Source organism: Sinocyclocheilus anshuiensis, unplaced genomic scaffold (genome assembly GCF_001515605.1).
Source record: "Sinocyclocheilus anshuiensis isolate Anshui unplaced genomic scaffold, SAMN03320099.WGS_v1.1 scaffold11, whole genome shotgun sequence".
In the NCBI taxonomy this organism is placed as follows: domain Eukaryota; kingdom Metazoa; phylum Chordata; class Actinopteri; order Cypriniformes; family Cyprinidae; genus Sinocyclocheilus; species Sinocyclocheilus anshuiensis.
The window spans coordinates 1,255,357-1,271,998 of record NW_015551076.1 but is presented as its reverse complement, the minus strand read 5'-3'; the positions used below and the strand labels follow the sequence as shown (position 1 = coordinate 1,271,998).

The following is a 16,642-nucleotide window of genomic DNA, read 5'->3' as shown; positions in this document are numbered from 1 at the left end:
GACTGATCACACCGGTGTGATCGTACGCTTCAGGGACCAGCCAAGACTGATCACACCGGTGTGATCGTACGCGTCAAAGGGTTAAGGATCTCTATTATGATTTATTGCAAGCGTATGTGGTGGATTAATATGGTAATGAATATACATTTTGCTTTGTGCATGGTGGCAATAAATTTGACAGATACGCCTGTTTTTGATGCATGGAGGCCGATCTGTTATTTCAGATGTGTTTTCTGCCATGCATTAATGGGTCGAGGCACCCTGTTGATGACCATTGATTCATGGTGTTTCACACTGCAGCTCCGGCTTGCGTAAGCTGCCAGTTCTGGCCTTTTCCAGACAAAGCATCTCCCTCTGCTGGTTAAAAATGATTATTGCATTGTGAGGAGGTTTTCATTTGGAAATGAATGGATGGATAACATCTCTGTAAGAAGAGGAAAAAGAGGCTTTGGAAGGATAAATATACAGTATGTATGTGTATGTTTGTATAAAACCTGTTTCATTGACAGCATTTCCTAATGTTTCCCATGATGCAGTGCGCTTTGCTCCATACCGGCCACCAGACATCACCCTGAAGCCGCTTCTCTTCGAGGTGCCCAGTCTGACCCCCGATGCGGTTTACACCGGCCGAGAATGGCTGTTCCAGGAAGTGGACGCGTGTCTGCGCAGCAGCGAGTCCTCGGCCAATCAAGGTGTGGTTATTGTTGGCAACGTTGGCTTCGGCAAGACGGCCATCATCTCTCGCTTGGTGGCTCTCAGCTGCCACGGCAACCGCATGAGACAGATCACCTCTGACAGTCCACACGCCTCACCAAAACGTGAGTGGATTCATTCAGACGAATGAATATGTTAACTGTGAATACGTTTCCTTACGATCTAATAAGCTTCTAACAGAAAAATTGTATAGTAGCAAAAACAAACAATTTAGTCATTATTTATTGACCATTGCATTGTGACTTCAAACCTGTTAATTTGTCTGTGAAACACAAAACGAGTTACTTCACAGCTCTTTCACATCACACCACATCTTTCAAGCTCAGAAAGGACAAAACAAACAAACAAACAAAAAACACCATGAAGGTCGTCAATATGAGTCTTGCATTACATTCTAAGAAACAAACCTGAAACTTTAAGCACTTTCTGAAAGACCTTCATCAAAGAATTTGCTAGTTCATGCTAACTCTTCAAATAACTTAAATTCCAGTCTGCCTCTTACATAAAATGGCTTTAGAAGACTAGCTAGGTGTTTTTAGGCGTTTTAAAAAAAAAGCGTAATAGACATGTTAACTGCAAAATGGAAAATATGTTTTTATTATAATTTAAATGCATTTTTTTTCATAATCTAGAATGTATTTTATGTGTGTGTGTGTGTTGTTTGTGTGTGTATAATTCATTATAAATATACATGAATTAGCAAATTATATATACAAAAAAATAATAATAATAATAAAGACTTTCACAACTTCTTACATCTCAGTTTTTATACATATTTTATTAGTAAGTGCTTTGAAATTCTGAATATTAAAATCCTGCAACACATTTAATTAGCTACAACTGATGAGAATTTGCAATTATGGATATAATATTCATTATGATTTTAGAATCACAAGACTCCAAACATTGGTCACAGTGAATAAAATACATATTACGTCACATAATGTAAAGACAATTTTATGGCCATGGATATAGAAACTCTTAAAGAAATAAAATCATACAATATAAAATTATACACTACAGGTTTGAATGACTTGTGGGTGAGCAAATAATGACAGAATTTTCATTCCTAGGCGAACTATTTTTTATTTAGTTTTTTTTTTTTTTTTTTAAAGGGAACAAATATCTTCAGCCCTTAAAATGTCAAAACCATTTTGTCTCAGTTGATGACAAGGCTCACATCACATGCATGCCATGTCTTCCTCTCAGATGGCGACACACTGCCCTTGAGCCAGCCTCAGTCTGCTTACGGCACTCTGGTCGGTGGGAGCAGCTGCCCTGGAACGCCCGAGATGAGGAGACGCCAGGAGGAGGTGCTCAGAAGGCTGGCTTCTCAGGTGCCAACTAATACCAACATAATCAACGGAGCGGGCATATATCCAGCTTGCCATTCAATCTCCCTCTCTCCTCTTCTCTTCTACTGATTTATTATCTCTCTGTCTCTCCATTTCTTCCTTTGTCTCCTTCTTTTATTAATTTGCTCCTTGTCTCGCTCTCTCTCGGTGCTTTCCTTTTCTTTCTATTCTTTTAAGCACAAAGGTTTATTGCAGCTCTGTTGCCTTATCAAATATTTATATGCGCAGAGTCTCCCAGCACAGCCATTAGATATACTCAGAGTCTGCATTGCTAATGATGACAAGCTTTTGAACACACACACACACACACACACACACACACACATATACTGCGAGATGAAGTGAATCCAGGGAAGCAGCAGTCTTAGAATATTGGAATAAGGCCATCGATGCACTCAAACTCCATAATGTTTTATGCAATAATAAAACCCCTTCATCACATCAAAACCCCTGAGCTTTGAATCTTTCTCTAGTTTTGATATTCATTGTGTTTTTTGGAGCTGAAAGCAGTTCCTGCACTAAATCCCTGAGACTGGAATCATTTCTTTGCTTTTTCTGTCTATTTCTTTGTCTAAACCTACATTTAGCAGGAGCGTCTAGATGCACTGGGCACCTTTACTCTGTTAAATGTGTGACTGAGTGTTTGGCATACATACAGGAGTAGTGCCTGATGCTGTAATAATGAACAACCATCATATATTATAAAATGGTTAAAATCCATTTTGACTAGATTATTACATTTGCTTTTACATAACAGTTTCATAAACAAGAAATTAATGTTAAGTACCTTACGCTACTGTTCAAAATGTTCAAAACATTTTTGTTTTTGAAAGAAGCCTCTTATGTTCACCAAGGCTGCGTTTAATTAATTAAAAATACAGTAAAAACTGTAATATTGTGAAATATTATTACAATTTAATATAACTGTTTTATATTTTAATATATGTTAAAATGTAATTTATTCCTGTGATGCAACGCTGAATTTTCATCAGTCATTACTCCAGGCTTCAGTGTTGCATGATCCTGATGCATGCTGATTTGCAGCTCAAGAAACTTCTTATCAAAGTTGAAAACAGATTTGCTGCTTAACATTTTTGTGGAAACTGTGACACAATGCCTTTTTCAGGAATCTTTGATAGTTAGAAAGTTCAGAAGAACAACATTTATTTAAAATAGAATTTTTTTTTTTTTGTAATGATTTAAGTATTTACTATCACCTTTGATCACTTCAGTGCATCTTTTCTGAATAAAAGTATTAATTTCTTTGGAGAAAAAATCTGACTCTTACTACTGAACATTTGGAATAGTAGTTTGTATTCTATACACAATATTAAAGTTATTGTTCTTGCTTCACCAATGAAGCATTGTGTGTCTCTGAGCAACACTGTAGTAGTGTTGTTCAGAGTTTTTGAAATATCTGTTTTCTAAATCATCATTGATTGAAATATCAGCACTCTTGCAACAATATTTGATGTACCAATCAAATTCAGTAACTAAAACTGAATGTTAATAAGCAAAAGTCAAAATCAAGTTTTTCAACCCAAGCTGTGCTGTGAATGTAAATGTTTGCCAGCTTATATCTGCTCTCTCATGTGCAGGTGGTGGCGTACCATTACTGTCAGGCCGACAACGCGTACACCTGCCTGGTCCCTGAGTTTGTGCATAACGTGGCAGCGTTGTTGTGCAGGGCTCCTCAGATGCAGGCCTACCGAGAGCTGCTGCTCCGCCAGCCGCACCTGCAGAGCACCCTCAGCCTGCGCGCCTGCGTCCAGGACCCTTTCAACGCTTTCCGCAGGGGCCTGCTGGAACCTCTGGACATCCTGCATCGAGGTGTGCAAATAGTGCGCACTCTTATGCTGTGCGTACATGTGCTGACATATATGTAATGTTGAACACATGCAATGTTTACAGAGAGGAAGATCGCATGTGAGGAGAACCTCATCATCCTGATTGACGGGTTGAATGAGGCGGAGTTCCATAAACCGGATTACGGAGAAACCATTGTTTCCTTCCTGTGCAAAACCATTGAGCGTTTCCCTCCCTGGCTTAAACTGGTGGTCACTGTCAGAACGACACTGCAGGTCTGTATTCCATCTATCTGTCCATACATCCACCCATCCTCTTTACTTTTTTGCTAATTTTCTCTCTCTGTCTCAGGATATAACTCGTCCGTTGCCGTTCCACCGGATCTCTCTGGATCGGCTGGAGGAAAGTGATGCGATTGACTCGGACTTGCAGGGCTACATCCTGCACCGGCTTCACTCCAGCCAGGAGATCCAGAACAACGTGGCGCTCAACGGCAAGCTGGACAACGCAGCCTTCACCAAACTCAGCGCTCATCTGAAAAGTCTGAGCCGGGGCTCCTATCTCTACCTGAAGCTCACGCTGGACCTCATTGAGAAGGGTTACCTGGTGCTCAAAAGCTCCAGCTTCAAGGTCAGCGGTCAATCGACACAGATGCCTCCTTTATTAACAAATTAAATTAAAGTAAAGTAAATTTAAAAAATAAAAGAAACATTCAAACTAATTAGAGCATTTTTTGTATTTTTACTTTTTTCTAGTATAGCTTTTCATTATGTATGTTTTGTTATTTTTACTTTACATATTTTTATTCTATTTTAGCTTTAAGAGTTATATGTGGTATGATTTTATTATTATTATTATTATTTTAATGTAGCCTTTCATAGGTATGCATGTGGTGTAATTATTTATTGTTCATTTGTGACCCTGGACCACAAAACCAGTCATAAGGGTCATCTGAAAGCTGAATAGATAAGTTTTCCATTGATGTATGGTTTGTTAGGATAGGACAATATTTGGCCGAGATACAACTATTTCAAAATCTGGAATCTGAGGGTGCAAAAAACAACTTTAAAGTTGTCCAAATGAAGTTCTTGGCAATGCATATTACTAATCAGAAATTAAGTTTTGATATATTTACAGTAGGAAATTTACAAAATATCTTTATGGAACATGATCTTTACTTAATATCCTAATGATTTTTGGCATAAAAGAAAAATCAATTATTTTGACCCATACAATGCTTTTTTGGCTATTGCTACAAATTAAGACTTAAGACTGGTTTTGTGGTCCAGGGTCACATTTTGGTTCTGTATTTTAAGAAAAAAGTAATAGAGTGAATGAAACCCTTTTAGATGTTTTTGAAAGAAATTTGAAAGAATTTGAAAAGAAAATTTAATTTGAAAGAAAATTTAAAATATATATTTTTCAAGTCTAAGGGCCAGATATATACTAAACAGGACAAATTAGCGTTATAGAGCGCAATTCCATAAAAGCGCCGATGGGAGGGGAAATTCTGCGTTTGATTTACTGACAATGTGCACATTAAAGAACACAGACGCAGCCAGATAATTTCCATAATGACCAGCGCAATCTACCAAGAGCAGCGCAAATTACCACCTGCTTTATGACATGCATTATTTAATGATTTGGGCGTTAAATAATGGCACAAATACCAGCAATTTGATGAGCGCAAACGTTAGTAAATCGCGTTGCGTGATTCATTTTAATACTCTCCTCCCATTCATTTTGCGTCTGAAAGGGATATTCCTACAAATGCATATTCAATAAGGTCAGGCGCAAAAATAACTGTCCACACCTTTTCAGCACTAATTCTTCACTGCGTGTCTTTAGTAAATCCTGACAGTACTATTTTAACGCCAAAGACGGTTTGCGCTGGCGCAAGCTGTTAGTAAATGTGGCCCTAAAAGGATTAATATGTTTCATCTTATTAGCATGTATTTGTTGTTTTTATTAAAAGCTGTAAGCATGATGTTTGTGTGCACAGGTGGTTCCGGTGAATCTGGCCGAGGTTTACCTGTTGCAGCTGAACATGCGTTTTCCAACTCAGTCGTCATTCGAGCGCGTTCTTCCGCTGCTTAACGTGGCCGTGGCTTCTCTACACCCGTTAACTGATGAGCAGGCCTACAGTGCCGTGAACGCCGGCATGGTGCGTGGAGCGGCCATGGACTGGGAGGATTTCCAGCAGAGGTCTGAACTCCTGTCGCCCTTCCTGGTGAAAAGACGTGATGGCACGCGCATGTTCATCCACCCCTCCTTCAGAGAGTGGCTCATCTGGAGAGAGGATGGAGAGAAGACCAAGTTCCTCTGCGAACCCAGGTGAGAAGTTCGAGGGGTCAAAATGTGTATATTTCATAAAAAAAAGCATTTTTTTCTTGTTGAATATCCTAAAGTAAAATCAGATGTGAACATTGTCAATGCCTGAGAAATATAGCTACATCTCTTATACCCCATCTTGTCTCTTTTCCCATGATTCCTTAGGAGTGGCCACACACTGCTTGCTTTCTGGTTTTCACGGCAAGACAGTAAACTTAATCGACAGCAGACCCTCGAACTTGGCCACCACATTCTCAAAGCTCACATCTTTAAGGTTAGGCTAACTATAACAACTATAAAAGTTTGGATGTTGCTAAATTGAGAGCATAAACTTGACTACAGCAGTATATAAATGCTTTTGAAACAGATTTATGTAACATTTCCATTGATGTTGTTAATAAAGCACTGTCTCTTGGATGCAGGGCCTGAGTAAGAAGGTTGGGGTTTCCTCGTCAGTTCTGCAGGGGCTGTGGGTGTCCTACAGTACAGAAGGGCTCTCTGCAGCTTTGGCTTCACTGAGAAACCTCTACACTCCAAACATCAAGGTATAAAAATAAAAATTGATTTCCCACAGTCATAGAAAACCTAAAAACATCTTCAATTTAAAGTGATTTCCAGGCCTGGAAAAGTAGTTTTTCTAAGGAAAATCTTAGATATTTCTTCAGTGAATGTATAGTATACTACCATTCAAAACTTTGGAATTAGTAACATTTTTTTTATTTTCATAAACAAGAAGAAATTAAGTCTCTTAAACCTCTCAATTTAAAATGTAGATAATTAAAATAATTAAAAATACATAATTACATAATTACAAATTAAAAATACGTAATTACATAATTAATAATAAAACAGTTTAGCAAACTGTCTGTTTCCAAATTTTTTATATTTCTTCATACATGACATTTCAAAACTTTGGGTTTGTTAGACTTTTGGGGAAAAAAGTCTCTTCTTATCACCAATGTTCCATTTATTTGGGCAAAAGAACAGTAAAAACATTAATATTGTGACATATTATTACAATTTAAAATAACTTGTTTTTCTTTTAATATATTTTAAAATGATTTAAATGAATGGTTTCAGTTATTAAAATTTTAAGATTATTTAAAAATGTAAAATTAATTTGCCTGCATTTATTTGAAATAGGAATGTTTTGTTAGTATTAATTAAAATACTTAAGTAATAAAAGTATTTACTATTTATTTAGTATTTATTTATTTTGATCAATTTAATGCATCTTTGCTGAATAAAAGTATTGATTTCTTAAAAAAAAAAAAAAAGTGTCCCTGAGCTTTTGAATGGTAGTATATATTTTTCTAGTTATTTTATCTTTTTATTTTTTTGTAGTTATATTTATTTCTGTAATATTTATCAGCAATAAATTGTTCATTTTGAGTGCAGTAAACTATTATATATAGCATGATTGGAAATGTCTTTATTTCTTAACTCTGAAAAACATCTTGTCTCTTAATTGTTTTTTTATTCCGTCTACTCTTTCATATCCCCATCTTCCTCTCTTCCTCCAGGTATCTCGGCTGCTGATTATGGGCGGAGCTAACATGAACTATCGTACAGAGGTGTTGAATAACGCCCCCATCCTGTGTGTCCACGCTCACCTGGGCTACCTGGAGACTGTGGCTCTGCTGCTGGAGTTTGGGGCAGATGTGGATGGCGTTTCAGAGAGCGGACTCACTCCCCTCAGCTACGCAGCGGCCGCGGGTCACCTACCTGTCATCACTGCCCTCTGCAGCAAGAAAGCCAAGGTCAGCCATGCCATGTTTAGCTAGAGATGGATAACCCATAAGAATGCAGGGTAGTGGCTGTAGGTTTTGAATTATCAGTCAAAGTTTCATCTCTGTCTCTCTCTCCTTATGTTTCTGTTCAGGTGGATCACCTGGATAAGAACGGTCAGTGTGCGCTGGTCCACGCGGGTCTGCGGGGTCATCTAGAGGTGGTGAAGTATCTGGTGCAGTGCGAGTGGAACACAGACGGACAGCAGGCTGGATCCTTCAGCAAGAGCCATGCGGTACAGCAGGCCCTCATTGCAGCCGCCAGTATGGGCTATACAGAGGTAAGAGATTGTTTTTTTTTTGTTTTTTTGTTTTTTAAATTAATTAATTAAAGAAATTAATACTTTTATTCAGGACACATTAAACATTAAATTGATCAGAAGCATCAGTAATGACATGTAGAATGTTATAATGTAATAATGCAAGATTTCTATTTTAAATGTGTTTTTTGTACTTTCTATTTATCAGAGAAAACTTGTTTTAACATGTATGGTATTCTTTAGAATTTTATATTTATTATAGAATATAAAATATTACAAATAAATAATATCGTTAATATCTCAATTTGCATTAACTTTAGTAATACAAAGGCAAAAAGTAATAAAAAAAATTGTACAACTAAATTAAAACGAAAAATCATAGTGTGAAAACTAATGAAAATGAATTCAAGCTAACTAGAATTATTACTTAAAAATAATGTGTGTCTGACACACACGTGTGTATACATATGTAATTGTTTAATTTAATAAATGTAATGTTTAATTTCTAGATTTGTGCCATTGTATTGTATTATATTTACATTTTTTGCCTTTACATTTTTTTTTTAAGTCATTGTGTTAAATTGCCCTTATCCCTATGTATCTGTACTATGTCTGTACTACTTCTGCACTGGAAGCTCTTGTCACCAAGACAAATTCATTATGTGTGTACACATACTTGACAATGAAGCTTATTTTGATTATAATTTTGATTAATTCACAGATTGTATCCTACCTGCTTGACCTACCTGAGAAAGATGAGGAAGAGGAGGAACGAGCTGAGATAAATAACTTTGACACACTGTGGGGTGAAACAGGTACAAGACAACCTGTACGCTGTGTTTTCATGTAAATATGAGTGCACAGATTGCTCACTAAAGAGTCTCTCTCTGTATCTCAGCTCTGACAGCAGCAGCGGGTCGGGGGAAGCTGGACGTGTGTCGTCTTTTACTGGAGCAGGGTGCCGCTGTGGCTCAGCCCAACCGCAGGGGCATCGTGCCACTCTTCAGCGCCGTGCGGCAGGGACACTGGCAGGTGGGCGCCGCCAACATCTCAGAAGTCATTTTTACTTTGCACATGTGGTCTTTGTTTTAGTCTGAGATGTCGGTGTTGGTTGTGCAGATAGTGGACCTGTTGCTGAATCACGGCGCTGATGTGAACATGGCAGATAAACAGGGACGAACTCCTGTAATGATGGCTGCGTCTGAGGGACACCTGGGTACGGCTGAGTTCCTGCTGGCTCAAGGTACAGCTGTACTGATCACACACTAGATTAGTTGCTGTAGCTTAATAAGTATAAAAAAAATAGTAGTTATAAATATAAAGGAATATATTAGTCATTTAAATGAAAGGAAACTCCCAATCAATCCTTTCTTACCTGCTTTTCTAACTTATTTCACAGGAGCCTCATTGTCTCTGATGGACAAGGAGGGGCTAACAGCGCTGAGCTGGGCGTGTCTTAAAGGCCACCTCCCATTGGTCCGTGCTCTGGTTGAAAGAGGTGCAGCGACGGCCCATGCAGACAAGAGCGGACGCACTCCACTGGATCTTGCCGCTTTTTATGGCGACTCAGAAGTGGTTGGTTTTGTTATAGTAAACTAATGTAAAGTGGATCTAGATTGTTTAAAGGGGTCATCAGATACAAAATTCACTTTTACTTTTTTTTTTAAATCCCCTAAAATAATAATCGCTTTCACAGATCGAGCCGTTCACAGATTCTGGCCTGATGTACATCACACAGGCCAAGGCTCCTCCCACGAATATTGACTGACACTGGCATTTTAGCACAGACCCGCCCTGAGTGAGCTGTCATCAGTCCGCCATTGTTTTGAATTAGTTTCCTAAGCGATTGAGGTGTTTTGTTGCTGGATGTAATAATGAACATAGCAGTAGTCATTTACTCCCGACATCTGAGCCGCTGAAGACGCAATGGATTGTTTTTTTTTAAAGGGAATGCACCCCCGATCTACCTAAATGCATTTATGTTTGCGTGAATCATTCATGATCCAGCTTCACCTACAGAAGAAGTGAGTATAAGGTTTTTTTATGAATCTTTGCAAGTTTACCATCTCTCAGAGAACTGCGTCACCCCATGGGGGTGAGCAGAGCTCTCATTAGCATTTAAAGGGACATGCACCGAAATGGGTCGCTGTGAACAGAGCTGTTTATAACAAGGTAAAAAGGGTGTTGTTTTACACAACCATTGAGAAATTTTAACCAAAGTGTGTTATAGACTTTTCTTGAAGACCTTAAATAATCATATCAACTTGTGGAAAATGGGCATCTGATGTCCCCTTTAAAAATATACACCTTAAAGGGTTAATTCACCCAAACATGACAATTCTGTCATCATTTACTCACCCTCATATCATTCTGTACCTTTATTTGTTTCTTTCTTCTGTTGAACACAAAAGAAGATATTTTGAAGAATATTGGTAACCAAACAGTTGACGGTAGCCACTGACTTCCATTCTATTGAAAAAAATACTATGGAAGTCAATGACTACTGTCAACTGATACCAATATTTTTCAATTTTCATCTTTCGTGTTTAACAGAAGAAAGAAACTCAGACAGGTTTGGAAAATGTGGAGGGTGAGTAAATGAAGACAGAATATTAATTTTCGGATGAACTTTAAATCTCCAGAATGGGGTGCGCATGCAAATGCTAATAGTTTTAAACAGATATCACATACAGATATACAGACAATAAACCACAGCTCTGGTGTTGATGTGGTTCCAGGTGCAGTATCTGGTGGATCATGGTGCTATGATCGAGCATGTGGACTACAGCGGCATGCGTCCACTGGATCGTGCGGTTGGCTGCAGGAACACATCAGTGGTGGTGGCGCTGCTCAAGAAGGGCGCCAAGATAGGTAGGCTGGAAGGGGAACTGTTCTTACAGAAAGAATTTTTGCTAAACTATGTTCTAAGTATTTGTGGTAAAATGAGCTACACACACAAGTTCACACAATTTATTTTACTTAAAAAAAAGATGCATGTATTGTGTTATAATTGATTTGAGGTTGTAATGCTGCGCTCCATTCAACCTGGAAAGTCAGAATCACCAGCTTCCTACTTGGGAAAAAAAATCTAATAAAATACCATTTCCAAGTTGGAAACTCTTTCTGAATAATTCTGGCTGAATATTTTGCTCAGGGAAGAAAAGTAAACATGGTTCTCTTGGTCATTCTGAAATGCTGGAGCCAAAGCATTTTCTGGCACGCTGTTGCTCCTATACATAAAGGATGTGTCACTGATCGCTAGCAACCATGAAGTTCATCAGAGCAGTTTGTCTGCAAGCTTTAATATTACATTTAAAATGTAAAAAAGAGCCACAGCAGCTTTCTCAGGGCTACAACTTCCATTTCCGTTCCTATTTTTGTTCAGTTCTGTTCTCTGCTTTATTCGCAAATAGTTTTTGTGAATTTTTTTGCATAAATTTGCAGCTTGGATGGAAGCAGAGAAGCGAGGTAGAACATTTAGCAAACATGCTGTTTCCAGTTTTTTGTGTATGTATAATTATTATTATAACCAATTAAAATGACTATTTTCTACTTTAAAATTTAATTTATTCCAGTGCTGTATTTCCAAAGCTGAATTTTCAGCATCATTACTCCAGTTTTCAGTGTCACATGATCCTTCAGAAATCAATTTAAACATTCAAGTAACATTTGTATTATCGTCAATGTTGAAAACATTCCTCAAGGTCATTGTTACAGAATAAAAGTATTAATTTCCTTAATTTTTTTTTTTAATGTACTGACACCAAACTTTTGAGTGTATGTCGTACATTTACATTTACATTTAGTCATTTTGCAGACGCTTTTATCCAAAGCGACTTACAATTTGGGGATACATAAAGCGATTCTTCTTAAAGAGGCAAACAGATACAAGAAGTGCTTGTAATACCAAGTTTCTAGACAATGTTCAAATAAGTACAAGCTAGAAAGAGAAGGATTAAATAAAGAGAGAGAATTATTATTATTTATTTTATTTTTTTTTATAATGATGATGATGAAGTCAAGTAGCTTCGAAAGAGATGAGTTTTCAGCTGTCGCTTGAAAATTGTCAGGGATTCAGCATTCCGGATAGGGGTGGGAAGATCGTTCCACCAGCCAGGAATGGTGAACGAGAATGTTCTGGAAAGTGATTTTGAGCCTCTCTGTGATGGTACCACGAGGCGTCGCTCACTAGCGGATCTCAGACTTCTGGAGGGGATGTAGATTCGTAGTAGTGAGTGGAAGTAGGCGGGTGCTGAGCCTGTGGCTGTTCTATATGTAAGCATCAATGTCTTGAACTTGATTCGAGCCGCGACCGGTAGCCAGTACATTCAATAGGACTATCCCACATTAACATTTGAATGGAGCGCAGTATAAATTCCAATGCTTATACCTTGAAGAAGTGCATTAGAACCATAAAAAGCAGATGCATTGGATATACTGTATCATGAAGATCACATGAAATTAGCTTGACATGTAGATGTCTTTCTCCTTCATACCCCTCCCTGTGAGCTCAGTCATCCGAGTCTAACTCTCCTTCTCGTGTGCTCTTCACCGACCTGCAGAACTCCACTGATCTGCAGCTGATCAGGATGGGCTTGTTGCTTTTGCTAATGTTGCTGCTTGCCACGGCTTCTTACGGCTGATCTTCCTTGTTCTTCCTTTCACCTCACTCTTTCACCCCTATCCACCAACTATCAATCTCTCTTGTTCTCTTCCCTTGACTCTCTATCACATTCTCCCTGTTTTCTGTTTTCCATAAACCTTTGCTCCCTGTCTCATACGGATACTTCACTCTGCCCCAATAACCTGTCACCCTTTCACTCGTGACCCTTCCCACCACTTCTCTCCTCGTAACCAGGATGTCAGACACTCCCCACCCGTGCCCGAGGTAAAACACAGACCTTTGTGCGCCCCATCTGCCATTTTTGACTGTGTCCCTCCATCTCGTTACCTGTGTGGTCCCTTCTCCATTGATCGGGTCTGTTAGTGTTTTGGGTGCCCCGATGTGAAAGGCATTTAATCTTCATATCATTCTTGGCTATGATGAATAGAGCTGCTATCAGCCATAAACATGGGTGGATTTTGTGTAAATTTATACTACAAAATTCTGATGGTAGATGTTGATTCTTTCCGTTCATTTTTTGCTTGCATGGCTGCATGTAGGAAAACCAGTGTTGCATTTTTGCATGATGCTGCAGAATGTTTCTACATGCTGAGTGTTCTGTGGTTTTGGGGAGCGTTAACACAGAATGCATTCTTGCACTGTTTTGCAACTGTTTTTCTATGTAATCATGTGCCATAGAGTCATCTTTGACCACTGCAATGTCTTCAAAGTCGCAATTTCAAAATTTCAAAAAGTTAAAAGAAGTTAAAAACTTATCTCGAGATTCCTGTATTTGGTTGTATTCCATTGCACTGTCGTATTGAGATGGACATCTTTTAATGTTGTGATGCTTCTTGCTTTTTGTAGCATCTTGCACCATTAGGATTGCATTTTAATATGTTGTATCAGTCTAAAATAATTTTTTAAAAAACTAATCTCGAGATTTTCTGTTTAGTTCTATTAGGTGAAAAAAGTTAAAAACGAATCGAGATGCATGCATTTGGTCATACTCTGTTGCGCTATTGAGATAGACATCTTTTAATGTTACGATGCTTGTTTTTTCAGCATCTTGCGCCATTGGTGTCACATTTTAAGATACTGTGTCAAGTTAAAAGAAGCTAAAAATCATCTTGAGATGCCTGTATTTTGTTCAATTCCTTTGTGTTGTTGTACTGTAATGGATTTTTGCGCCATTAGCGTTGCATTTTAAGATGCTGCTCATGAAACCACATTGCGATAGACGTCTTTGACCGCTGTGCTAATTTTCAGCATCCTGTGCCATGAACATCACATGTTTAAGATGCTGTAGTTTTAAAAGGCATCTCAAGACACCTGCATTCTGTTCTATTCTGCTTTATTACAATGGACATCTTCGATTGTTGCAACACATCTTGTTGTTTTTTAGCACCTTGTGCCATTAGCTCAGACTTTTAAGATGCTGTTTGAAGTTAAATACGTGTTTATGAATACTGTCCGGCTCTGTTGTGTATTCTGCATCGCATCTAGCTGTTTTTGATCGCAAGAATGCATCCAGTGTGAAAAAATGCCTTCATTTTTTTCCACAGTTGCTGTCAGTTTGGCTTTTTCGGGCTGTTGTTTGGTACCTGATCCTGTGGTTCCTAGCGTGTCCTCAACTGTGCCTTGCATGAATTGCACTAAATCACTGCCTGCCTGCATACTGCAACTGGCTGCCCATGGCCAAATCTACAGCTCTAATAGACCACTATCAATCTCTTATTCCCACCTTCCCTCCACTGTACATTGTCCAAACCAGTAGAAACACATGACCTCTATTTAGGCTCTCCACAGAGAGCCCAAGCATGCTGACTGCAAGTTCAGTAGCTGTTGGACTCAATGTTTTGATTGCCAGTATAAACAGATGTAAATTTCGGCAAGGTATAAACAGCCAAGCTGCTCGTGATTTGTTTCTTGTTTTTCTGTCTGGCGTTTTGTGATATCCAAAAGTTGTTCATAGACTTTGCCTCCTTTTAAGCAAGATATCCTGGCAGCCTGCTCGTTCCTTTGTGATCCTCAGAGATTAGCAAACTAGTTTGTGCCCATATGGACTGTCAATCTGTGCTGACTCTTAGCTTTGCCCCTTTTTTGCACTCAGGTCCTGCAACATGGGCAATGGCCACATCAAAACCTGATATTATGATTGTTCTGCTGAGCAAACTGATAGAGGAAGGAGATGGATTCTACAAGGTGAGTTGCATTTTGAATATTCAGCCAAAGAAGTGTGTGTGTGTATCATAAATATATATTATATTATGAACAAATTCAAAAGTAAGAATGTCTTGCTGATCCAGAAAGGAAAGGTGAAAGAAGCCGCCCAACGGTACCAGTATGCCCTGAAGAAGTTCCCACGAGAGGGTTTCACAGAGGACCTGAAGACCTTCCGTGAGCTCAAAGTTTCTCTGCTGCTCAACCTCTCCCGCTGCCGGAGGAAAATGAATGTGAGTCCAAAGCACTCGGTTTCGTAAATCCCTCTTCTTTCTGTCTCTCTTTACTTACATTATGAGTAAGCATTGAGATTGCCCTGATTGACTGGCACTTTGTCTTAGCATCCACTGATAACTGTGTTTGGTTGACCTTGCGCTATTTATGTCGTCAACATAAATATTTTGATAAGATAATTCTATTAATTAACATTTTTCTGTTTTATATTTAAATATTTTTAATTCAGTGAATTATGCAACTTTTAAATATTGTGTATTTTTAGCAATAATTTTTTAGCAATTATGTGTGTTATTTTTAAATTTAAATATTTATAATTGCATACAGTATATCATATTAGACAGTATTTGTGGTATACCTTATTTAGGGTAGGCAGTATATATCATGAAAATCAAAAATTTTATATAAAATATATAAAAAGTGAATTAAAGGGATAGTTCACCCAAAAATGAAAATTATATCATTAATTATCATTAACTCTCATGTCATTCCAAACCCGTAAGACCTTCGTTCATCTTCAGAACACAACTTCAGAACCCTTACTGTGTTTCTGTGCCTAAATCGTGGTAGGACTCTTGCTGTTTATGGAGGGTCAGAAAGCTCTCGGATTTCATCAAAAATATCTTAATTTGTATTCCGAAGATGAACGAAGATCTTACGGGTTTGGAACGACATGAGGGTGAGTAATTAATGATATAATTTTCATTTTTGGGTGAACTATCCCTTTAAGACATCGAAAGACACCATACACGTTATTGCGTTATATTACATTTGATGTCTACCCTAACTAAAGTCCATGATATCAGTATTACATTGGCCATTAGCCACCCTCCACTGTAGCTAAATATTGACACAAGCCCATATCTTTTGACCACTAATATGCTGTAAATCTCCTTGTTTACAAGCATCCATGCAAATACAACCACCTAACCAACAAACTGCACACATTAGTTTTGCATTTGGTCTGTGTTCTTAATTTCTTTTGAAAACACTTCAAAGACCAAAGTAGTTGCAGATCAAGGATTGTAAAGACAGCAGTGATGTATTAAGAGATATTTTGATCTTCACTTTTTATTTTCTCCTTTATGGCTACATTATTTCTCATTTTGATCTCACCCAAAGAACATTTTTCATTTGGATTTTCAAACCTCCATCCTCTGGATGGAGAAATCCTCCTGAGATCTCCAAATATACTCCGCTCATGCTGTAGTTTTTCTTGCCATCATGCTCTCATCCTTGTTTCAGTTTGTTTTGTTGGTTCATCAGGTTTATCGGACATTTGTTGGATTTGTTTAACTGTTAGGCTTAGTACAGGAAGAGGTTTGAGCT

The 16,642-nt window shown here is 38.1% G+C and overlaps 1 protein-coding gene across 4 annotated transcripts in view; it reads left to right on the top strand.

Annotated features, from left to right (window-relative positions):
• Window positions 1-16,642, top strand: part of tanc2a (tetratricopeptide repeat, ankyrin repeat and coiled-coil containing 2a) — a 163,654-nt gene that overhangs the window by 142,435 nt on the left and 4,577 nt on the right. For all 4 annotated transcript variants that reach the window (XM_016452399.1, XM_016452401.1, XM_016452402.1 and 1 more), the window contains 17 exons: window positions 537-818; window positions 1,924-2,051; window positions 3,668-3,899; window positions 3,981-4,150; window positions 4,227-4,505; window positions 5,878-6,209; window positions 6,372-6,480; window positions 6,629-6,751; window positions 7,730-7,966; window positions 8,089-8,274; window positions 8,975-9,068; window positions 9,152-9,285; window positions 9,373-9,496; window positions 9,653-9,828; window positions 10,992-11,124; window positions 14,970-15,061; window positions 15,166-15,312. In XM_016452399.1, coding sequence (XP_016307885.1) covers window positions 537-818; window positions 1,924-2,051; window positions 3,668-3,899; window positions 3,981-4,150; window positions 4,227-4,505; window positions 5,878-6,209; window positions 6,372-6,480; window positions 6,629-6,751; window positions 7,730-7,966; window positions 8,089-8,274; window positions 8,975-9,068; window positions 9,152-9,285; window positions 9,373-9,496; window positions 9,653-9,828; window positions 10,992-11,124; window positions 14,970-15,061; window positions 15,166-15,312 — 2,978 coding nt within the window. The remainder of the gene's footprint in view (window positions 1-536; window positions 819-1,923; window positions 2,052-3,667; window positions 3,900-3,980; window positions 4,151-4,226; window positions 4,506-5,877; window positions 6,210-6,371; window positions 6,481-6,628; window positions 6,752-7,729; window positions 7,967-8,088; window positions 8,275-8,974; window positions 9,069-9,151; window positions 9,286-9,372; window positions 9,497-9,652; window positions 9,829-10,991; window positions 11,125-14,969; window positions 15,062-15,165; window positions 15,313-16,642) is intronic.